At 37.7% G+C, this 25,615-nt stretch overlaps 1 protein-coding gene across 1 annotated transcript in view; it reads right to left on the bottom strand.

The window, feature by feature from the left end:
• Positions 1-25,565, bottom strand: part of WDR26 (WD repeat domain 26) — a 31,905-nt gene extending 6,340 nt beyond the window's left edge. The window contains 14 exon segments of the mRNA XM_010706664.3: positions 157-274; positions 276-343; positions 2,778-2,907; positions 3,513-3,591; positions 4,119-4,264; positions 5,093-5,212; positions 6,596-6,736; positions 10,571-10,709; positions 15,850-16,006; positions 16,775-16,872; positions 17,483-17,619; positions 24,145-24,201; positions 24,331-24,430; positions 24,966-25,565. Coding sequence (XP_010704966.1) covers positions 157-274; positions 276-343; positions 2,778-2,907; positions 3,513-3,591; positions 4,119-4,264; positions 5,093-5,212; positions 6,596-6,736; positions 10,571-10,709; positions 15,850-16,006; positions 16,775-16,872; positions 17,483-17,619; positions 24,145-24,201; positions 24,331-24,411 — 1,471 coding nt within the window. The 5' untranslated portion in view covers positions 24,412-24,430; positions 24,966-25,565.
• Between the last annotated feature and the right edge of the window lie 50 nt (positions 25,566-25,615).

Below are 25,615 nucleotides of genomic sequence, written 5' to 3'. Positions count from 1 at the left end.
GTCTTCTGTGTGCCATGTGAGAAATGTGAGCATCATCTTGGAAACGCTTCTTCACAGCACAGAAAACCCACTGAGGCAGTTCATAGCAATTAGAAAACAGGCGCACACACACACACACACACACACACACACACACACACACACACACACACTCACCTTCAATATCCTGGTTGTCTACAAAAGGCGCTGGTCCCCATATTCTAACAGTGCCATCATCAGAGGCGCTGGCCATCATGGATGGAATCTGCGGGTTCCAGCTCACACAGTTAACAGTACCGTGTGTGCCCTGTCAGCTCCGCAATTGGCAGCTCGCTACGCTTGTGCCAAATATATACTTTGTGATCTAAAGAAAACGTGCATTAAAGAAAAAACGTGAGAAACATTGCTCTACACAGATCAGTTTGTTATGTTATATTTAGCAGCAATTCCATGCAAGCTCTCAGCAATTACAAAGACATGAGCATTCTTATAAAACCTGCATCTGTTGAATGGGCAACAGCACTAAATTTTTTTCTTCTGAAAGCGATCAAAAGAGCATCGGCAAAGATCTTCCACTGAGGGCATGCTGCTTCCTTTTAAGCCTCACAGGAAAAACAAGTGACTATAATGCAAATAAGCCACTATATAGATAAAAAACAAGCTGAGCTACTTTCTCTTAAGACTATATAGTTGTAATCTTATTCAAAGGGAACATTCACATTATTACTAGTTGTTTTTTAAACAATCATATTTACAGATTGGTACATGATTATAAATCACAAATACTAGAATATTTACAACCACCACGTTACTATACACTAGATAAGATCACAGCTCTGCAGTTAATGGAATAAATTTTGCTACTAGAGACTTAGCAATATTCCACTTACTGTCTCAAATTACAAGCTATTTCTGCTTTTGACAACAATTCATTCTTGAGTTGCATTCAAGTACAAATAGATGCAATAAACAATCCTGCAGATCTTATTTTGTGAAAGGAAGCTTTTAATTCTTTGTTGCAACATAGAACAAGAAAAAGTGAAATGGTCAAACACTCCACTGCAATTTTTTAATGTTTTGTTTTATAACCAACCACACTTAGGACTAAGCATTTTTTTTTTCCTCCCAACAGTAGATTAGCAGCCTTTAACAAACGTGTGGGTTGATCTTGGTAGGTAAGCCTTTGGAATATTCCAAATAGAGCTATTTGAACTGAACAAGCATTATTGGCATTACAAAAACATTAAGTCCTAACACATTGACTTGAGGTATTTTAATCTGTTTGGAAGGTTTTAATGCATAAATCACTCTGAAGAGTTAGCAAACAAAACAATCCTTCTCTACTCCTCTTCCCAATCCCCTACAAAACAAACTTGCTTTCTGACCTACCTGCTAGAACAGCATCACGGAATCACGTGATAACTCAAATGTCTTCTGCTGAACCAGCTCATTTGAGTACAACACCTTTACACACACTTGTATTAATGCAAATGTTCTGGTTGTTTTCAGGAGACTACACATCCACACTATTCATCAAATAACACAATTCACTCTCTGCTTAAATACTGGACACGCAAGCCTCTGCTGTCTGGGAGAATCAAAGCCTAAACACAAACCAGTATTTTGGTGCCTGTCAGAATGCCTGCATTTTATTTTAGAAAAAACACATTAGCTAGAGTAAGGCAGCAGTCAATTTCCCTCTCAGAAAGAGACCTTTGTTTTCTTCCTACTGATTAAAGTGTTAGGAAAAAAAGGTCTACCTAGCTGACAGGGCAACCACCTAAGCATAAGAGGTTATGACAATGTAATCCATTACATTTTTGTTTCATTGTTTTGCTTTGTTTGTTTAAACAGAGAGTTTTTGTCAGTAGCCACATTTGCAACAATTACAAATTGTGCAGAGGCAATAGCCTCAGGTAGTCCAAATCTAAATAAGGTGCCATAAGCTTCTACCAGTGCTGAGTAGTTTACAGACGATGAAAACAGGGAACTTGTTGATCCATAGAGGTTCACACTGGATTGGAGATGCTGACCTTCAGTCAGTATCATCTACCAGCGGGCCTTGTCAAAGAACAAGATTTTAGATGTATTTGCTGTTTTCTAAAAGAGGATATTAGTAATGTCCTGGTCCTATTTCCTAACATAGGAGAGTTACACAGCAATTATATTTCAAGTGTAATCCTTAGCCCCGCATGTAACCTGTGTGGGAGGTGATGGCACTACATCAGCGACAGAACTGAATCAATTCAAGATACAAACCATTAATAATTTCTTTCCTTACCACAGAAAAGTTGAATAAAAACACATCACACAAAGCCTTTGATTACTAAGGAGCCCTTCTAGAATGTGTCAGCAACTGCTTAATTTGAGACTACTCCTTTGTAATGAAGCTGGCAACTCTGACTGAAATTCAGATCACCTCACCGCACCTGTACCTTCAACAGGCAAATTAGGCTGTTACTCTGTGGTAGTATTTCTGATTCAAACCATAAATGCCTCCTACCACAGAAAGAAAAAACCCTCAAGAACACCCCACCCACTTTTAATTAAAACTGTTCAGATGCTTTAGAGGACAACACAATAAATTCATTAGTGCTTTCTCCTAGCACCATTCTCTCAAAAGATTCGTTCTGCTAGCACACAGTTATTTCTTGAAGTATGCGATAATCTTGGTGCTCCTCAGATTTATTTAATGAAGCATTTGTTTGCTTTTAGAGAATACAGATGCTAACATTATAAAAGTAAGGTATAGGAAGGATACAGCGTTCCAGTTTTCTGTACAAAAGGGATGATGTTACCTTCGCTGCCACTCACAATGAAGTCTTCATTATGACCCCCAAAACATGAGTGAATTGTGTAAAATCCTTGTGTAACTCCTTGATACTTCCTCACTAAAACTCTGTCTTGTAAGTCCCATAAGTGAACTCCCTGTGAATCAGAAGTACAGAAGATTTTTTGTTTTAAACCACTGGACATTATCCACTCCATTCTTATGAAAACTTTTTATAAAAAGTTTAAATACGATGAAAGTGCTCTACTTCAGGCAACTTTGATAGTGTTACTAGATCAAGAGAGTAAAGATATTCTAAGTTGCTAGCTTCAACTTCCTGGCGTACCACCGTCCATTTTGAAAACTATACTTAATCAAGGTCTCCAAACCAGAAATACATATATTTTAATTTAATCCCAACACCTCCTCTATTCACCCCCAGGTGTTTCAACCTCCCACAATTCTTGCATTTTCTGGTTTCTCCGTGTTATTGCCAGATAATTACATTTAACAATACATTTTTCATAGTATTAAAGCCTTGATTATAAATCAATTCAAAAAGTCAGTCTCAAGGATAAGATTACCTTCTTGTCAAAGGATATTCACAAACGTAGTATGACATTGTCTTCATATTAAACTAAATACAACTGGTTAATATCAAATATTCCAATTTCCATCAAGATAAAAGCAAAGATTAAAATTAAAAGCAGTTAGTAGTTGCAAACAGATTTATTTCCAATTCCATTTGTTGTCACAAACTCACCTGAGTTGCTACATTTAACAAAGCTAAGCGGCCATTTTTTGAAATAGTAAACGACATTATAGGGTGATCCTCTTGTACTCTGAAATTGAAAGACATCACTGTTAAGCTTAACCAGATTATAATGCAACACCATGATAAAGAGTACGTCCCATCTCTGCGCTTCTATCAACAGAGAAAGACAGTGCTGAATTTGAATTTCTATTTGATATTTAGTATGTCTCTATGTCAATACTAGCCAGGCCTGCAACAGTTTGTTAGTTTTCTTATACTTATGATAAATTCCAGGACTAAATGGCCCTGAAGCCTCAAATACAGCTCCTAACTTCAAAGCAGGATATATTAATATATGGATATACTATATATGTGAGGCAAGCACAACACAACAACAGAAATGCCAAAACACTGACAAGAAAACTGCTGTGCTTATGAAATTATTCCTAATACTTGACCTTACACATCTAGCTGCAGTTGGAAAGCACAAATTTTTATCCTATGTTATTCTCCATTTAATACAGAGAGCATTCCAAGAAGTTGTTTCTCATCCTGCCCCACATACTTTCTCAATGTTCTTCTCACATAGCTGGGAATTCAAAACCTGGTACTTACATGTTCCTGTCTGTAAGATCCTCAAAGTTATAACCCCGAATTCGCTGGTGTGTGTCCGACGCTAAAACAGTTTTTCCATCACTCAAGCACCAAAGGCATTGTACTCTGACCCCCTCCCAGGAGTCAAGGAGATTACCATCTAAGTCCTGATCAGAATGAATAAATAGATAGATAAACAAGCTTTTAGGTTCAGGTTTCTGGAGGAGTTATGCGACAAACATCTTTTCCACCTTCTGTTCACACAGCAGCTACAAAAAGCAATCTTACCATTTAATGAAGAGGACTTAATGATTTAGGACTTGGATTGGATTAACTGAAGAACTTTTGTAACTATCTGTCCTGGAGAGGTGTGAATCCCCTTCTTTGCACATACCAAACCAGAAAAGAAGCAAGTACTTCATGTCAGGGTGCAATCTGCAAGCTCACTAATGCAGTAAGTGAGGTTTGCATACAGCAGCATCATTCCGGACACCAAGTCAGATGACAAGTAAGAGTATGGGTGAGACTGCAGAACACTATCTAAAAATTAACACTAATTATGAAATGAGGGCTTCAAATTTCTGTTTACACTAGGCAATGACAGCATGCAAAAACTAAAAGAAGGCATACAAAATTCTGAGGAATAAACAAAATATATGGGCAAAGGCACTGCTTTTTAATGGTCTGTTTTCAAAAGAAGCTATGACAAAAATTTCCAGCCCACAAATCCTCCCTTATGCAAGGTAATTGCTCTGTGAATGTGTTTGAGCCCTACTAACTACTACAACAGAAACACAGCTGAAATAATATCATCTGCGTATCGTACATACAAATTTCAGAGTACTTGAAGGTTTTTTTTAAAGCTTATCTGTGAAGATTCATTTTTAAATACATACACAAAATAAAATTAAAAAAAGCATCAAAACTCACATTGGACTGCGACAAAATGTTTCTTTCTATCTTTGTTTTCAGTGTGACAGATACAGAGAACTTACACACTGATAGAACTGTCCACGCTGACCTCCTGTTACAAAACGCTTCCCATCAGGATTCCAGGCCACACTTGTTAAACTGTCTTCATGAGATTGGCTCATCTTTGTCCTCAGTTCCCCAGTCTGGAAAATAAGACAGTAATGCCTGATACCAGCCAGGAGAATCCTCTCCCAAAATGATACTGATAACTTTATCTAATTTGCAGTAGCTGGAAGTACACACATTTCAACACTAATTTAAGAAACAAAACATGCAAGCAAACAAACAAAAAAACCCTATGAATAATGCAATAAAAAGAGAGAGTTACCACAGCATCTCCAGCATTTCCTCAGACTTGGGGAAATTTATCATTTCGCCCCTCAAATCAAGAGGGGTGAAGTAGTGGGTACATCAGACAACTGTGAGATTGCAGTTTAAAGAAGGGAATTCAACTCAGAAGAAAGTGTAAGACCAAGATATACAAATACAAAATGAAACAAAACAAAACATGGGGAGTGAGAAGGCTACAGCAGAACAAAAGAAAACAGATGACAAGACCATGTTTAGTAAAAATATACATATATATGCAGAACATTTTCCTCACTAAGCTGAAGCTCTTCATGTCAAACTTCAGCTTTCATGCCTAGCTCATAACACTGCTGTTTCACAGGACAGAGAGCCAACAAATGGCTTACCATTGCCAAAACAGTAAGGGTTTCTCTCTATTCCCTCGTGCCAGCTCTAATGCTCTTCACTGAGCCAACTTACTTCACTAAGCCAATTAAATAAATTGAAACAGAACAAAAGTATTCCAAGGGTGGAAAAAAAAACCTTTTTTTTTTTTTTTTTTGTTTCTAGGGAACTAAATTAGTTCAGAGTCTAAACAGTACAATAAAGACTATACAGCCTACAGCTGAAGCTAGGGGAGCTTTTGTATCAACTCAGCTGCCCATAAAAATCAACAGCAGAAAAGGGTTTTCAAAGTCATGGAGAAAATAGCCAAATTCCCTATTTTCTGACTGAAAGACGGAAGATTGAGTCTCTGTGGGGAACTACTGGGAGGGTGACACAAAACAACAAGAAATAAATTAAAAGATGCACACTATTTCTAAAATCTTCTGCTAATTATTTCTCTCCTTAGATTGTATTTCTGTCCTGTTTCTTTTTATTTCTGCTGTTCTTCTCTTCAGCAGCTCTCTGGTCTTGTGGAATTGTGCAATTCCTTCTTAGAAATGAAGAGTCAGTCATCAGATACATCAGAATTGCTACGCAGTCTCAGGCATTCAGACTCGAACTCTATTTTCAGTTCCGTACAAAATGAGTACAGAACTTGGCTGTTTCCCAAATTAGGGAAAAAAAGTTCAGTCTGTTTTCTACATGCTCACACTTTAGTACAGAAAGTTTGAAGAACTGATATCCTTCCTTTTAATAGATTTATATATATCTACATTAACATATATCTTCTTTTAAAAAAAAGCTGCAAGCTGACCACAGTTTTATTTTTTATACTCTGAGTCACCACTTACTTGTACATTCCAGAGCCAAAGCTCAGAACAATCATCTGGGCCACAGGCAACAAGATAGTTGTCATCTGGACTCCAAGCAATATAAGAGACTCCATATGCATGACCTTCTAATGTCTTAAGTAGTTTTAGCTGGTGAGTATCCTGAAACAAGAGAGATTCTGTTGAGGCAATACAAATGAACTCCTACCACATTTCGTATGTACAACATGTTCAAGTACAGCACGGACACTTTACTTTATGCAACTTGGCACAGGCATTTTATAAGTCCACTTTACAAGTCACGCGAATAAGTTCTTACTGGAAAAGCAGTTGCTAGTTTATAGAGTATGACCATCAGACAAAAGCTCGTGCAAAAATAGAAACAAAAGCCAAAAATGAAAAACAAACAAGAACGTGTAGGTATTTGGTTCTAATGTTCCATGACTCTTCTGAACGTGGAACTCACAAAATGTCGTTGTGTACAGTTTTATGTTACATGACACTCAATACTACAGAAACCTTACATGCTAAAACAAGTCCCTACCTCTACTGGAATACAGAAGTACGGTTATCCATATTTTATGGAATTAAGTTACTTCCTTAAAAGTAAAGCACGAACATGTTGGAAAACTGTTATATTTAAGCAGAATTAATAACCAAAACCCGCATCATTAAGTGCTTTTTTTTTTTTAAATAACCTGAGTATATTTGTGCATTGCTCAAAAATAGATTTCACAGAAATATATATCTTTAAAAGCTCACACGTGAGGTATTCTTTTTCTCAGAAGCGCTGCCTACAACAAGCTCTGCATCCTTTCCACCAGACTCTGTGAATGAAGCATACTTTGCACACGCAGAAATATCTTATATGAGCTTTATCTTACAACTGCTCTAATGCTGACTTGTCAAAGGAACTTGACTTTCGAGCATCTTCTTATGAGGATAAGTAGTACAATTAGATACTGTGAAAAAATCATACATTAACTTCTGAATTACAGTGACATGCTGCATAGAACAGATTTTGCTGAATTGCTTACAACAATTTTTGTGAAGGTTTCTTTGTTTTCTGGTTTTGTTTCACTGGGGAGGGGGCTGTTTTTGCCTCATACTTCTCTTCAAAATTAATCTGACTCGTTTGAAAGTGTGCGATTTCCCAAACTGTCCCATTTTTGTTTATTTTAGCATTAGGCAGCAGAACATCTCTTCACTTGGGATTCCAGAGAAAGAACATTATCAACAAAGAAAGAGCCTGACAGAGTCTGTTTTCTGGGATCAGCTGTGAGGGATTCAACAACTCCATCAGCCTGAAGCTTTCCTCATTCTGCTGGCTGAAAAATGCCTCAAAAGAAAATGGGCTAAGAACAATCTTCAAAGAACAGAAATAACAGGAGCAAACGCACAGACTTTCTCAAGGCCTCTCCTATTTCATTCTGTTCATTATTCCTGGCCTGCATTAGACACTGCCGGGTCTCTATCTGAACCGATCTGTAAAGGAACTGAGTCACATCTGACACCTCTCATCCTGGAGCTTGTCTGCAACTGCTGCCTTTTTTTTTTTTTTTTTTTAAACTTTAATCCCAGTGGAAGTGTAGCCTGCCACTTCTACAGCACCTCATTTGAGAGGCAAGAGGAACAGGATGCGTATCATTTTTCCCTTATAATGACAGGAATTGTGGCTGTCACTCTCATACTGTTCTCATCCTTCTCTACAAATACAATAGGACTGCTATAATTTGTCTTGCTCTCACTATAACAGCAGGTATCTCAGGTAAACATTCCCAAATTTAGTCAGTTTGCTTGGCATCTGTCACCGAAACAAATCTTAGCAATTCTACCCCTTACATATAACTTCCCAAATTTTTGTTACGAAGAAGAAAAGACTATTCAGCTATTAAGTCTGTAATGATTAAGCTCCTTGGCTGAGAAGTCAAACATCTGTCAATAGTTTTTAAGTAGTAGTAAAAGTAGTAGTTTTCAGTAAGAAACAAGTTAATGGCAAGCTCTACTAAAGAAGATGCATTTCAGACAAGATGATGCCTAATGCTTGTGCTTTAGGGATTCTGCCACACTTTGTAGCAGTCAAATAATTGCATTCCACACTCAAATCTAGTTTACTCAAGGTATTATTTAATATTGCTGAAAGAACAGCAAAATGAGCAAATGAAAATGAAAACAGAAGTTAAAACAGATTAGATGACAAATAGATGGGTCTTAAAAGGAAGTAATACATTAGTATGGAAAAGAAACACGTTTAGAACAGTGTGCCCCCATCATTGGCCCAGAATTGGATGGTTGTTTCTTTACAGCTTATACAGGCAGATTAGAATAAATTTATTTACCTAAAGGCTTGAGAATCTGATTAAATTTATTACTCAAAAGACATTGTCAGCTGCTGCAGGAAATGTGAAAAGTATGCTCTGGCAAATTTGAAATCAGAGTTACGTAGCTTCATGTAATTTAGAAGTCTACCTTCTTGAAGTGTTTTAAGAGGTTTCCCTCCCCCCCGCCTGCACTCAAATACAGAAAACAGAACTCTACACAGCTTTTCTACTCTTTACTGGAGATTTTGTTCCCATAACAACCCACAAACCAAAGTGTTAAGATAACCTAAAACACAATGTGTTTATTTGGTTAGGTAGCAATTCACTATGAAATGTACCATCAGAATGTTGTGAATTAAAAGTTGTCAACCACAAAGTCAAGTAACAAATCAACAGCAAAGCCATTTGATCCTCAATTTAATTGGAATTGCTGTTGATTTTTTTTTTAATTCAAAAATCACATTAAGCACAGAAGTCAGATTATGTTACTATAGATCTCTCAGCTCAGAGCACATTGGATCCAGTAACACGACTAAAGCCAAACAACAGTTCTACACCTGAAAGTTTGCTAATTGCTAATATAAGATGTATATAATTATACACAATCAAAAGGTTGTAAGTTCTCCCATTATCTGAACATCAAAAAGGACTAAAACTATACAGTTTCTTAACTAAATGTGAGATTGTAGAAAAGGATCAAATTCAGCTCTCAAATCCTACTGAAGTTTGTATAGGACCATAAAAACCTTTGATCATCTGCTTAGCTTAACACTCTGCAAACGTGTTGTTAAGACCTGTAGGAATCTTATTTCTGATAGTGTTTTACAAGCATTAACAACTCCAGCTACTTGTTGCATATATTAAAGTTTATTGACAGCCTTCAGTTATGAAAGATAGGGTCATACTTTCATCCTATTTCTAGAAGACAGTAGTCATAGATTCACTTGAACTTTTTATTTAGGTAAGAATAGATACAGGTAGGAAATACAAATCTTGTATCTGTTGTATATTTGATATAAGAGGAAGGGTGGCTCACATTTGGTACAAACTAAAAACGTGGCCTGTACGGTAATGGCTGGGTACAGTCTCCCACATGAGTGGATTCTGCCAAGCGTTTAAATTGTCAGCTCAAACCAAGACAAAATAGAAACTAATGAGAAGTGATATAATGATGCAACTTTAAGCATACACCATTTTATTACTCAGAAGTAATGTGAGATGGACAGACTTCTTTAAACTCAAGCGTAGCCACAGGTTAATTTAAGAGATTTAATCACATATATTAGCAAGTCACTTAGAGGAAAGTGATTATCTCTTAACACCACCATGCTCCTTCTGCTTTCATCCAATGTTTCTCAAAGCTTTCAAGCTAAGAAGGACCCCTGGAGGGCACTAGCAGGCTCTACTCAGCAGTGCTGGTTAGGGGGCACAGGGAGTTCCCATTCTAGCAGCCAACATTTCAGGCCCTACAGGCATTGGGTATTCAGGTGTCTTCACTAACTCAAACTGACTGTGATCTTCAGTTTTTTACATCCTAGACAAATACCCTACTCTGTGGGCTACAGTACACACCTGTCTTAGGAAAAAAATAAAATAAAATGAAACCATTCCAGCAAAAAAGTGGATATATAAGGGAAAAAAATCTCACACATTTTAACATATGTTGCACACTTACTGGATCAACCTGCCATATAATAACAGTTGTATCCTTGGATCCTGTTGCTAGTTTAGTGCCATCATTGGAAAATTTACAGAACCACACTTCATTACAGTGCTCCGTTAGTATCTGCTGTGTATAGCAAGGGAACTGTTTCCTAGGGAAAAAAAGAAAGGGATGCATTAAGCAAAAACAACAAACAACAAAAAAGAAAGCAGTAAGATATACAAAAACAAGACCCAACCAGTCTAATAAAAATTAAGAATGTATTTAAGTGCCAGACAAGTCTGAAAAAAACTCAGAGTATCAAGTAATCTTAACTAACTGTAGAGATAGTCTTATTACCCTCACATAATTCATTATGCTTCATATAACCTGGAATAAACCTAACCTCATTAGGACAGGAACAGCTTTTTTACTGTACACTTCTGTGATACATAGAAAATACTAGAGTCAGTCTCATTGAATCATGCACGAAGAATTTTATTAACATGCAAAATCTTTTAATGTATTTAATAGCCAAACCATGCAAGATACTTAAAAATAATTCTTAGAAGTTGAATAAAAGAATAGTCTTTCTTGAACATGAGCTTGCAGCAAGTTGTGGGTTTTCTTCATTGCGTAGTACGTTTTTCATTTTTTTTTATTTTACATTTTCCTTGTAGAGTACCACATACAACTTTAAGCATAACACAACAGAATCATAGAATGGCTTGTTTTGAGAAGAACTCTGAAGTTCATCCAGTTCCAATCCCCTGCCATGGGTAGGGTTGCAGACCAAGCTGTCCAAAGTCCCATCTAACCTGGCTTTGAATACCTACAGCTTCTCTAGGCAGCCTGTACCAGGGCCTCACCATCCTCACCATGTTAATAACGCTTTAAGTGTTCAACCCAAACGGGCTTCCCCTGATCAAAGCCACACTATTTCGTAATGCATTAAATGCTTATCAAACTAAATATTACATGATAAACTACTAAAAGAATCAAGCATTTCCCTAAAGCTAATATTTAATCTTCTAGTTACATCCTAACAGTCAAAATATTAAGATCAGGAGTCACATTCTGTTTCATCCACTGCTTGCCCATTACATGAGAAACTGGGAGCTAGTCTAAAGTAAACACAGACTTTTAGAGTAGATGACTGCTTATGTAAGTAATACAGCAGTTATGAAGTTCAGTGTTTGGATGCACTAAAAGTTAACACCTAACCATTAACACTTATTCCTGAACTACAGATATCCTGGAGAGTGTTAATCTTTTAGTGAGTTTTTATGGTGCCCAGCACAACAGGGCAACACAGCTCTAAAGGCATATGAAGTTACTACTCTAAAAACAATATCCTATGTGAATGCACAGCTGCACTCATTAGAAGAAAAAGCTGGCCTAAGAAGGGTTACTTCCTTACATCTGTATTTTAATATACAGTTGGTGGTAGCCAGGCTGGCAGACACCCTGAAAAACTCCTTTTTAACCACAATTTTCTGTTTAATAGAATGACTGCATACTCTCAGTTCATTTCCTTCTATTAGAAGATGCATCCTGGTCTGTGTTTAAAGACCATTGAGCAACACTTAACCACCACCCGTCCCCTCATTTCCTGTTTTATGATAGGGGAGGATAACCACATTGTATATACACATACCTGCACCCACCTTCCCTTGGTGTTAGCCTATTAGAAGTGACTAGACATACAAGTCTATTCTGCATTATTCTGCCTTAAACTGACCAGGAGTTGTCTAATTGCCACTGGAACAGCCCTGAGTCCAAGGTTAAAAGCTCCACCCATGAAAGATGACTTTGCTTTATTGAAGCCTAAAGGGAGGTAGACAAGTCCTTACACAGATACCTGCACCTACAGCAAGAGCTAGGCTTCATTATTATTTAGCCGTGTTGTAGTAAATTAATATTTCTCCTCAGAGCAGCAGTTCCTTCTTGAAAGTTAAAGATTCTTCATCCGTAATTCATACAAAGTAAAAAGGGCATACTGCATCCCAAGGCATCTATTTCAGCATATGCCACTAGAAGAAACACTCTACTAAAAATACAAGCGCTGTTTTTACAAAATTAAAACCCTGGGTGCTTTTCTTAAAGACATGAAGAAGCAGCAGCATAGTGCTGGAGTACACCATTTCCACAGAAATGAAGTCTTGAGGTTACTAAAAAAAAAAGTTAACAAGCACAGCTGAGATCACTGCTGCAGACACATCCAACGTTGAAGTATGCTATCCACAATTCAGTTAGATCAGAGCTCTCTCAAAAGTCCACCAAATGAAACAGAACCCAGCAAGACTTACTTCACAGACAAGCGATACATTAAATAATGCTGCAGTTATTCAACAGTTTCTTGTCCACACAATGAGATGCTATTTTAACTCAAACTGTTTTGCTTTTTGTTTCCTTACAAGTTGCTCTGTTCAGCGCAACATACTTGAGTCATGTTGTTCACATATTGAAATAAAGTATCTAATAAAGTTATCTACTGTTGCATGTACAGAATCCTAAATCTAACTACTACTAACAGCTACTTTTCACTGTATGTAGAATGAAAGATTTATTCTTCAGTTTCTACAGGAGTTCTTTTTTAAAAATACTGCATTAGCCTAGTAGAAGCATGCAGAAATGCAACAGCATTCATTTCTCTTGGGTTTCACTGTGAATTCAGACTTAAATGTATTTACATGAAACCTAGAAAATTCTAGGGGAAAACAAAAGCCATCTAAAGGCTTTCCAGGTAAAAATAAGTAAATAAGTAAAAATTCAGACACGTAAACACAAGAGCTGCTCCAAAAGTAATGCCTCCTATTTTATTATGTTGGCTCATGACATCAGAGGCAGGTGATGGTGGTATGGCAGTAGAAGTGGAACCTTCCCACCCATATTCCATTACATTTTGTTGCTGTGCAACAGATGGCAGCAGAGGGACACTCTGACACAATGGCATCTGACACGGAAGTGCGTATGGAGCAAAGGAGTATGACTGATTTCCTCCATGCAGAAAAAACCAAGCCCACTGACATTCATCAATGCTTGCTGAGCATTTATGGAGACCAAACAGTGAATAACAGCATGGTGAGGTGGTGCACAGTGCATTTCAGCAGTAGTAATAGCAATGTGAAAGACAAGCCATGTTTTAGGCAGCCAGACTTCAACGAGTGCAGCATGCAGGCTCTTGTTTAACACTGGCAAAAATGCATAGCTCATGGAGGTGACTGCGTTGACAAATAGCATTTTGTAGCTGAGAATTCGCTCTATCAAATAGCGTTACTGTGCTCTTTGTGTCTGTTGTAAATAAACAGAAGGCATTACTTCCAGAGTGACCCACGCACGGAAGTGATCACCCCCCTCCAAGAGCATCTATTATCAAAACAGAATGCACAGTAAGACTCCATGTATCACCTTCACTCTCAGCAGTTTCCTCTCTCTTACCACCTGCTCTTATGAAGTTATTTAGTCGAACATTCTACCCATTAGTGCACTTTTAAGCATGCTTACTTAAAGTATTGCCAGAAGTCCAAAACATTAGTTCCAACTAAAAAAGTAAAGTTGTCAGTGTTTCATTATTTAGCTGTTACAGTACTTAAGTGGTCTAAACAGACTACTGTTGCGTCTGTCAGTTTAATCAAATTTTGGCTTCCACTGTCTTTAACTCACCTCATTATGCCCAAGCATTGCAGCATGTACAGCGTATCACATACTGATCTCAGACCCCTGCAATAGGTAGTTACAACAGGTTGAGTTGAGGACAGAAGGAAGCCTTTATTTTGAAGAGCTTCTGTTGCTTTTTTCTTTTTTTCTTTCTTTTTTTTTTAATATTATTTTGGCCAAACTTTCATGTCAGCAAGTAGATTCAGATCAGTGGAATTGGAGTCCACATTTATTACGTGGTATCTAGTTCTATCTAGTCCACTTTCATGCTCTTTACAGTTGACTTTAAGCTCTTTAAGGTTTGATTAAACACACTGAACTCTTCTACAGAAGATCTACTGTTATTTATGGGCTTGTGGAAAGACTAAACCACTCTGCTAGTTTAAGACTCACTTCTGAAGTAGGGAAAGCCACAATTCCTTTCTCTGATAATTTCCAATAGCTCTTAAAATGAGCAACATTCAAAAGTCCATGCATGTGAGAAACTACTAGAACAAGGTGATGCAGCAGACTGAAAGTGTAACAACAGTTTAAAAACACTTACTTGAATAAAGTACCAGTTATATTAATTTTAAAACCTTAAGATGGTTACAAGCAAGTACTATGAAAGTCTGTATCTTTCAAAACAGATTCTAAGCATTCAAAGCAGCTGAGTTCATAAAAATCTCTAAAAGCAAGTTCATCAGATAGTACTTAACTTTTCAGATGAACTAACCTTGACACAAAGAAAGTCTCATGTGAGCCCAAGTTTTAGCCCACTACATGAAAGAAAAGAAATGGAAAAGGAAAAACATAGAAAGATACTGTCCATAGGCTGCATTTTGTAGGTGTTCTAGCCCTCATTCCTATATTACTGTATCACAGCAGTTTTCTAAAAAAAAACTACACTAAATTTTTAGATCCTTGGTCAAGTTTTCAGTGTATAAAGAAAGCCATTCAAATTAGGCATTTGTTAAAATAAATTAAAATACACCACACCAAGATCCTCCTGCTTCTGTCTGGAGTATGGCATTTTAAAGATTCAGAAGCAGCACCAATATGCACATAGAAGAGATTCTCAGTTTTTACTACCTTATTAAGAACTATTTTCCCAAACTTTTTTTATTCATATTAGATATTAAACAAATGTATACTGCATGTTTCAGCTCCCTAACCCATAAGTTTTAGAAGCACCTTATCGTTTACCATTAAAAGCTAGAAGTTGACTTTATTTAGTGTGCTTCAGCAGGCTTTTTGCATCCCAGTAAGCTTGAAGGCAGAGTCTAATTAACGGACTAGTGATAGCCTAGTTAAAACGTGGCAGTCACGTATTGACTAATAAACAGAATGGCTGCCCAAAGTTATGGAGCAACAAGTAGCTAAGGCTTGGCATAATAACATATCCTACTCACATCCACCCAATTACAATTTTAAAGTTTCAGTATGGCTCCATTGCCTCATATCCAGCTACCAAAGCCTTTCATACACACAATGTATATATGTACTAAGTTCCACCTCTTACCATTCAATTTATAAGACCCGTCTTTCCCCAGAACTGTTAAACACATTAGAATCATTTTCACAATCCTGAAAACAGTAGGCACAATTAAATTATTTTAAGAAACACAGACAAGATACTGCCATCCATCTTACAAGTAGAAAGGGCTTCTTACCTACTACAAACGTGATCTATAAGCAGCGAGACGGAATCTAGATTACTGTCTAGTTTGGTATTATGATATAGGCACCGGTCCCGTTGTAGTTCCACAGCCTGACGTAGCAGGTTCTGTAAACGCCTTGGAGGAAGCATCACTGATGGGGGTAGGTACGCTATTAAAAAAATTGTTGAAAAATACATATATCAGAACCAAGTTAGAAGTAAAAGCATTTGTTGATTTGAGTGTTTTTGGAAGAGACTTCAGTGAATAAAGCATAAAGCTGCCAAAAAAGAGTGCACACAGCTTGTAATTCCAGATGTATACCTGTAGACATGGCAAGCATGAGTCTCTGGAAAACAGAGCTGTATGCAAGATATTTACAGCTATAGTATATGCCATCTTGGCAAGCAAACATCATTTACACAAGCTCACTCACAACCCAGTACTTAACAAAATCTGTCAGATTATAAAGCAGCATCACTTGGGCTCATCTGAGAAATTCTCAACTAAGACTACCAAAATGAAGAATAGAACGTATCAGAGCTGCAAAAATCCACGGTGTTACACAAGCCACAAGAAACCAGAGGAGAAACTGAAATCCACAGCACAGTTTGAGATCACTATTAACTACTGCTGGTATTCACAGTGGTTCTAGGACAGTTTCAACCTCTCACTATAGCTGGCACTTACAAATCAAACCTTCCCCTGACCCAATGGAGGAATTAATCACTAAATTACATTATTAATGCATGCAACAGAACTAAGTAATGAGAGCTAAAGATTAGCTATAAAAGAGCAAAACCCAGATGCACATTAAGAACTACAAGAAAACCAACAACTGGTAAATGCAGTTAGAATGAATTTCCTGGGATATATGACTATGTAATATGCATTTGATCTACAGAAGTGGAAATAAACTCTAAACATTCAAACATCTTACTCTGGAGTTTGTCCAAAAGCTTAGATCTGGAAGCTGTTCCTTTCCCTTCCCACTCTGCTTTTGCACGCAGGTCTTCTGCATGGCTACACATCAGATACCTGTTTAAAAAAACAAACAAAAAACAAAACACACACGCCAACAGACCTCTTTCTGGCATCATTCTTTCCACTTTTAAGCATGATATATAACATTGTTAATTTCAGAATATATGATCTGGAAGCAAGTTACTTAAGCTTAGACTGATAGGAACAAAGGCAAAGAATACAGACATATTTCAGAACAGACACCTACAGATTGTCAATAGATATGAAAATAAAGAGAACCCCAAGAGGGGTGTTTTCAGAAAGGTAAAAATACCTTATTTTCATCTAAGAACAATCTAGACTAAATTCACCAACTTAAGCATATTTTTTTTAGTTGTAAGATAACAGAGCAATAATTCTCAAGATCAAATGAGCATACATGCATATGTATTTGCTTGGGTTCCAGTACAAAAATCATATCAAGTTACTCGCATGCATCTAAAAATATAACATTATCTACTGAATGCTTTTCCTTTACTCACCGCTTTAGACAGTGCATCTCACTACAGATTATTTATCAAAAGAATAATAGCTTTAATGCAGTTTCAGCTTACAAAGTCAGTACAAGCTACCATAAAAGCTACAGTATTTCTTCAAAAAGCCCTCTCAAAGTCCAAGCACTTACCCACTGAGGACATGGATGCGCTCTGTATTATATTTCAGAGGCGTCAGTTCACAGCGTAGAACTTGAAGTGCCTCCAGGACCTTGCCATCCTCCAGGTACTCCAGGTACTTCTGCTGCAGCAGCAAAAACTTCATCCTCTGACATGACAGAAAGCAGCAGTCAGGGGAAAAAGGTTGACTGAAGTTTCAGAAAACGTTTGAGCCTAAACAGAACAGTAGAAACCATTCTACTATGCCCTTCAGAAACACAGCTACATCTAATGTTTCATCACTCAATTTCTTTTTGCTGGATTTTCAACAACACTGCCGCAATTAAGTTATTGATGTAGGCATCCTCCTACCTCCTTTCTCAGATCCCCCCTTCAACTTGCCTCCATTTCATATTCACATTCTTTTCAGTCACTGTTCTTCCAACCCTGAATTAGAGAGGCTTCCCAATCTTAAAAGCCCAAGAAAAAAGAAAAGCTCAAGAAAAAAGCCCAAAAGCAGCTAATCACATACTACAGACCACATGACAGCACAGAACACAAGAAGCCAACTTGACAAGTTCTCATCCTGCTTACAAAGGAGCTGACATGGATTGTTTGCATAGCTGTGTAACATATGGCTATAAAAAAAACTGACACTGCCTGAGGTCTTGTTTTGTAGCACCACCACATTCAGTTGTTTTCCTTGGGTGTTTGATCAATTTTCAAGAGCACAAGATAAAAATAAATAAATTAAGGAGTCACTTTTTACTTCTTGTTCTTTCATCATTTTCCTTTCACCTTCTCCAGGTGTTTTTTGCTGTTTTGTTTTTAAGTAAACAATTAACCCTACTACTCTAACAAGTAAAGCATGTGGAGTTAAAAAACAGCAGGCATTTCTTTAGAAACTTACAGTTATACCAAATTCTTAGACAGTTTGACCAATTCTGGACAAAACTATTCAGTGTTTGCACATCTTTGTTACTGCCAGCACTTATCAGAGGGATAAGAGGTCTCCAGTCATCAGGTTAAAGAGGAAAACTTACATTCCTACACATATCAGTGAAAAACAAAATAAAAATCACGTGTAGCAAATCATATTTGCTTTTCTAAGGAATACACCACAAATTCAACCACCAGTTTCCTTTGCTTTGTCAGATCTCGAGCACCACCTCACTATTTTCATGCACATATTTGGTCAATGTTTACTTGTTAGTTTCAGACGGACTGCTGGCCTCCTTAAGGAAAGGGATAATTGGGAAGTTTAAAATATCTCTATCCTATTAAAGCTTATGCTGAAGTTTAAGGTTTCAAATCTGTAAAATCTTATCTAGAAAACAAAGCAGTTTTAACTTCCAGAGACTTTCAGTTCTGCAAAAGAATAACATTTCCATATACAGTGCTATATCATTATCATAAAGCTTCGTGAAGCCTCAACTATCTACTGTCCTGTATGCGAAGGGCATGCCTGTATTACATCTTCTATAGAGCTCTTCAGTTTGTTTGGATTTGGAATCATTAGAACAAAATATGAAAATAGAGCATCACTGTACAGTTGTCTTTTTCCTCCAGGTACAACAGTTTCTTTTTGTGTTAGGGTGATATGTAGAGAACCAACCAACAAGAACAAAAGCCAAAACCCAACCCCAGTGGTTGCTCCCATACACTAGGCCAGCAGGCCTCATGCTGTTTGCTTACTCAGCAGCAGCAGGAGGGTTAGGAGTTTCCTCTCCCAGCTGCACACATGCTCAGAAGGAGGCACACAGGAGCTTGGCTACTAGTCACATACCATTTTTTTTTTTCCACTCGTCTTTGTCACCTCACACTGATGATCACTGACAAGTAAAAAGTCTGATGTTTCCAGTTTATAACAAAAACTATAATTCCTTCAACTCTTCCTCTCTAGGTCACTGCATGTAATATTTATTCATTTCTTGTTATCACTCTCTTAAATGTAATAAAATACTCTTATTAAGTGTAATAAGAGTATTTAATTACTCTTTTCTTCTCTACTTTTAGAGAGTAACATGTTAATTTCATTTCTTCAGAGGAAAAACAACACATTTTATACAGACACACAAAATCCCTAAAAACCAGTTTTTGCAGTGCCAATTTCAACAGCACCATGAAACCATTACAGGAACATTACCATCCAGAATACTGTTGTCAAGTCATCCACAGAAGTGTAATTTCAGTTTTGGTTTAGAAAATACAATTCCCAAGAAGGGTCATCAGTGCCAGGTGCACATTTTGCGTATTGGGAATACAAAACATTCAGAACAATGTATACCATAGACTTCTGCTATTGCTAAAATAATGGAAAATCAGAATAAAAGATAAACGGCTTCACATTGTAAAATATTGACAGCATAAAGGCAGAGACTGAAGTGTTAATAGGAAAACTATTATATCTACGCTATTAAACGCTCCAAAACTTACCCTACTGCATACTCAAACAATACCATGAATACATTCTCCTCAAGGCAGAAGGATTCCAGTGACATCATCCTTCCAAGTATCTTTTTTTTTTTCTTCCTGTGTGTGTATATATATATCAAAACATTCCTTCCCACTATTTATTTTTGTGCAACTCGTCTCTTGCCTGACAAACATTTCACTGAATAACTGAGTTTTGTCTTCCCTTTCTCTCAGCTACTTTCATATGCCCTACAACAGCTAATTACTTCCAATACAATCTTCTCAGGGTAGATAAGACCACTTTGAGCACAACAACTTTTCTAGAGCCTAAACAATCGCTTCTGTGAAGAAAAGAGAACTGTTTGGAACATTGACAACTGCAGCTCAAAAGCAGAAATCCCACCATTTAACTCAATGAATCTAAAACTGACCAGATGCAGTGCACTCACAAGTACAACTTACTCATTTTCCATATTCTTTAGCTGCCTTATGAAAAACAGAAATGAAAATTACTATAATTTGAGTTACACCACATAGAATATAATAGAAGCGCCTGGAATTTGTTGTTATCATTTCAGTGTTTGTAATGGAAATTCAACATCATTACTTTTTTTTTTTTACTGTTGAAGAATCTCAATCCAGACACTACCACCACTTAAGATTATAGCAAATGATAGAAAAATTTCTTCAGTCTACAAAAAACATCAAAGACTCTCAATACAACAGTTTCATCATAGCAGCCTGAGTGTTCTCATTCAGTTAGCACCCTCTCACCCTGTCTTTCAACTCTACAGTCAGGATGAAGATAAAGTACATTACTTCTTTTTCTAGAGGTTATTATTTAATTACAGGCTGGGCCTCTGGTCATCCTGAGGCAAAACACAGACATTCAATAGAACTAGAGTTGCTGGTTTTGTTTGTTTTGTTTGAAGAAAGCAAAACCAGACTACGTACACTCAAACTACAGCCTTTATTTACTAACATTCATGTTTAGCAGTAAAGCCCCTTGCAGAATCTAAAGTTCTAGGAAACCTGACATGCAGCATGATTCACCAGCACAAACTAAAGGTTAAAACAACTGAAAATGACAGGACAAGTATCCTACTATAGTTGAGAAAATAAGATTTTTCTGATCACAGGTTACAGTAGTAAATCTTCAGTAGTCTAAGACCAGGATGCATAAGAACATAATTTCTGGGTTAGATTTTGCTATTATTTTTGACCTTCATATCTCGACAAGTCTACTGTACTAAGAGCCTATGGTTCAAAATACTGAAACAACTCTTCTTTGAAATGAAAAAAGGTAACCAGAAGACATGTTGAAGTGATCACCTGATGTTTCAACACATATTCTCAACACAGTAGCTATCTACTTACAGGCCTGCAGCACTAAGCCCCTGGTTTCCATGACTTTTATCTTTAGCACTTGGACAGTCTTGTAAAACCACAACACTAATAAATAAAAACAGTTAACAACATCCAAAACTTGAACGTAAGACCTAATAATGTAAAGATCTGAATATTTTCTGCCCTACAGAATTGAACAAGGCATCCAGTGTATCAAATCATGTCACTTAAATGGAGCTCACCTCTCAGTGCAAGAGAGCTGCCACACAGGCAGGTGGAGCATGTCACTGACACAAGTCAATAACTTTCTATGCTGTATTTCTAGGCTGTATACTTTCAGAACTTGGGGGAAAACTCAAGTAAATGGAAAAAAAGTAAAGTGCACAACTGTGAAGTATATTTTAGATTAAAACTATAGACATAGGATATCTAGATTCTCTTCCACATTCAGTTCCCCAAGCTAGATGTTAAAATATGCCTGCATAGCTCAAAACTAAGCAAAATGTTGGGCTAACTAGGAACTGATATTTTTTAAGTGCTACCCAAGGAAAAGAATTAATTACTATGCTCTTCTCAAGTCTGAAGTTTGTCTCAAGACAGCTGTATCTTACATGCTAGAAAAGTAAACATGGCTAATCGCATGCTATACTGTTAATATACAGCACTCAGTTATGTTGATGCAAACAGAAATAAATAGCAGACTGTCTTCTCCCCATCCACATCCTCCCCATCCAACATCCACAAGTAGCTTTTAAAAACACATCTGAAGTTTATAAATGGAGAGAGTAGCCATTTCATCTTCAGTGTTTTCAACTGTAGAATCTACAGTTAAGAAATCAGCAATTAAAACAGGAGTAGAGTTTTCAAAGTGCATACATAACCCCTTTACTGAACAGGCATTTCAAAAGCAGTTACATATCCCCATCATTTTAACAAGGTCATATTGAGAGACAAGAAAAGAAAGAAGGAAAAAACAAAAACGCACACACACAAAATATGCATCCTAATTTTTTATATACTGTGTCATCTAAACTTTAGGTCCTCATTCTTGTATGCATGCATTGAGTCACATTGTATGAGTAACAAATCAGAATTCAAGCCTAAAAAAAATAATCTCATTTTCTGTTTTTGAATAGTTACCTGCAGCATCATCTTGTTTGCACTCTCCTTAATCAGGACATCTATCATCTTTATTAGCCCTCACTTTGCTGCAGTCTGGAACAGCTACGGAGCACAGAGCATCTCTCCTTACCTGTAACGGCCTTTTACTAGGTTTCCAGCTGCTGACTGCACTAACTCCTACCCCTCACCCACATAAAAATAAAAAATGGGGGAAGAAGGGCATGAAGATGGAGAGAATTGTACTTATCCTTGCAAACTATCATTGTCTATGAATAAAGACATCTAATATTTAGAAGTTATCTGTTTTATATTACATGAAATTTAGACACAGGAGAACAACTTAAATTATTTCCTTTTTTTTTTTTTGGGTAACAGTCTACATCAGTTATCTGTATTGTAACCAGTTTTATTAAAGCAGTTAAGCATCAACATTAAAGAACAGAGGCATGCTTTCAAAGATGATCAAAAGAGCAGAAGACAAGCTTCTCCTTTTCCTCTCTCAGATTATTTTCTTCTGAAAAGTACAGTAATGACAGACACTTAAAACCTGTTAACTCCTAGAGATGAGAAACACTTTAATAGTATGAAGAAACTTTATAACTTCTGTAGGGAGAAACATGAGAAAATTTGCTTCAAATGATCACATCCATATTTTCATGTAATAGTTTCAAACTTCCAGCGCTTACAGACAATCAAGAACTGCATGCAATGCTCTCAAGTATTTGAAGAATAGAGCTTCATTTTCTCAAGTCTGAAAAAAGAGAAACTGAACAACTGGTCTAATTAAGAACTGTCACGTTTTGGCCAGATCAATAGAGCAGAATGTAAACTTCTCTTAAAAATTCTCCTATGTTTTGCTAAACATCTGTTTTTCCTACTTCACTTCCTGTTCTCTTTCTTTCCCTCCCCCACTGGACAGGAAATTGTCTTGACAACAAATGAATCAGCTAGAAGTAGAGCTGAGCAGCCATCAGCTGATTCTTTACTGTTTACAGTCACAGGCACTTCAAAAAGCACTGCCACTTTTTTCTCCCTAAGTGACTCTAGTTGTCCTAACTTCATTTCATTAGAATAAACATTTAAGCGCAACAGAACAGGCAGTCTGCAGAGCTAAGTAGTCATTTTTGATCCCAAAATAGAAAAAGAGAGCCAAGAAACACTTTCCTCAAAGTAACTGAAATCATAACAACAGACATTGTAATTGTCAAGTCACAGGATCTGCAAACGTCTATTTCTAGGTTCATCTTTGAAAAAAGCCAGCCAAAGAGAAAAAGCTCCAAATAAAATCCCAAACAGCAATACAAATACATTTGCTCTTTAGAAGCCATCTGGAAAAGCAACAGTATTGTTCACGTTCTACAGCAGCCTCTATATTCCCGGGATGTGCTATGACAATGCCAACTCTACATTTGCATTACTGCATCTTTACTTCCAAATTTTTCTTTCCTTAAGAGAAACCTAACTCCAATAAATACAACAATTGTGAGAAGGATTCCAAGTTTGAAATCAGTATTCAACACAGGCAATTTCCATGGAAACAGACCTATTTTAGGTCTGTTAGAGGACCTATATTTCATCAGTTAAGTATACTTAACAACCTTTAAATATTCACTAAAACAAATACTAGGCTTAATACTTTGGTGTTTCCTATCTCACATTCTAGAAAAGAGTGAAAAGGTTAGTACATTTTGAGATAGCATGCAAGCTGCTTAAATGACAAAGAAAATAAGAACTAACTCCATAGTGAAAGATCACGCTGTTCAACTAGCCCAACTATACAGCTCTGAAAGAGTTCAAGTGTGCCTCTTACCACAATTGCATGCGGAGAATGCACTAAGGCCTTAAGTTCATTCAGGTCGTTCTCTGCCTGCAGAAATCGGCATAAGAAAAAAACAAAAACAAAAAAGAAGTATATAAGGAGGGTGGATTTTGAATTCTCTTATAGATACTATAAATTTAAACAGTGGTTAATACAGTCCTAGAAGCCCTACGTTACCTTATCCCATTCTCCTTCCATGACATGATTGCGGAATTTGGTAGCAGAAGGATGTTCTAAACGACATCCTGACTCTTGCATGAGAAGATCAACAGTCTGGCTGCAGGAGAGATACAGTGTAAAAAAACCCGACCAGTTTCACCCTCACAAATATACCGCCTGCTACGATAACAGTTAACCACATTTAAAAGTAACTTTATTAAAGTAAGAAGACTACCACCAGATTCAGAGGCTTGTCCAAAAGGTTATCTCAGTTGTCTGAGACGTGTAAACAGCTGCCTATGTCTAAAACAAGTAGTCAATTAGCTTGAGAGCTTCACTGAAGTACCATGAAGGATGTGACTTACCAGCCACCAAACAGCCAGCCCTGCATAGGAGATAGCCTTCATGAAGGAAGAGACAGACTACAGCTGTTAGCCACTGGCTGTCAACCCCTCGCCCCCCCCTCCCTGCCTCCCATAAATGAGCACAGAGCTATCCACATCTACAACAGGCCTGTATTAAAAGACTGGCTCCTTAAAATATAATAAACAAACTCGCAGACCTGCAGCCCTCCCCCCTTTACACTAAAAATAGCTTATTTACTGTGGTGCCGTCTATGAACAGTCACGAGTTGTCTCTTGCTGTAAACTTGCCTCTTGTGTCAGGGGCAGTTCATTTAGCGTGCTAAGTTCTTTATAATTGACCCGGCCCACTGTGTTTTGAAGACTTGTTTTGCAGTAGCTACGTGAAGGCTTCGCAGGGCTCCTATTCCAGAATCACGATGCGGTGGTTTGAGCCTTGCTCACAAAGCAAACGTCGCGATTGCATTCTCGGATTCGCCTTCCTTCCGTGTAAAATTATTTCCCCATTCTGATTTTAAGAGAGAGTCAACGCGCTTGCTCCTAGCCTACATCAAAACACGGGGCTGACACCTTTGCCATCGGCGGGGACGAAGGCTCGGCCGCGGAACACAACAGCCCGTTTCGGCTGAGTTCGGTTGCTGCCAGCAGACAAGTGAAATCTTGGAGCTCATCTGCGAGAAGCCTTCCCCCACGCCCAGCCGCGGGCTCCATTACGCGTACCCGATAACTTCTCCCCCGCTAACACGTTGCTATCGATCCGCCTTATCAGCGAGCGGCCCGGCTTCCATATTGCCGTCCCTTCCCGAACCGCCCTGGCCCGCCGAGCGGAGCGGCACGACACGGGGAGCACGACGCGTTCGGGCTCCATTTTCGCCAGCCCTCGGCGCTGCCCTGGCACTCGCCTCCCTCCCCGCACCGCCCCGGTCCGCAGAGGGCCCATG

Source organism: Meleagris gallopavo, chromosome 2, assembly GCF_000146605.3.
Source record: "Meleagris gallopavo isolate NT-WF06-2002-E0010 breed Aviagen turkey brand Nicholas breeding stock chromosome 2, Turkey_5.1, whole genome shotgun sequence".
Taxonomy (NCBI): Eukaryota; Metazoa; Chordata; class Aves; order Galliformes; family Phasianidae; genus Meleagris; species Meleagris gallopavo.
This window is presented reverse-complemented; position numbering and strand designations above follow the sequence as displayed.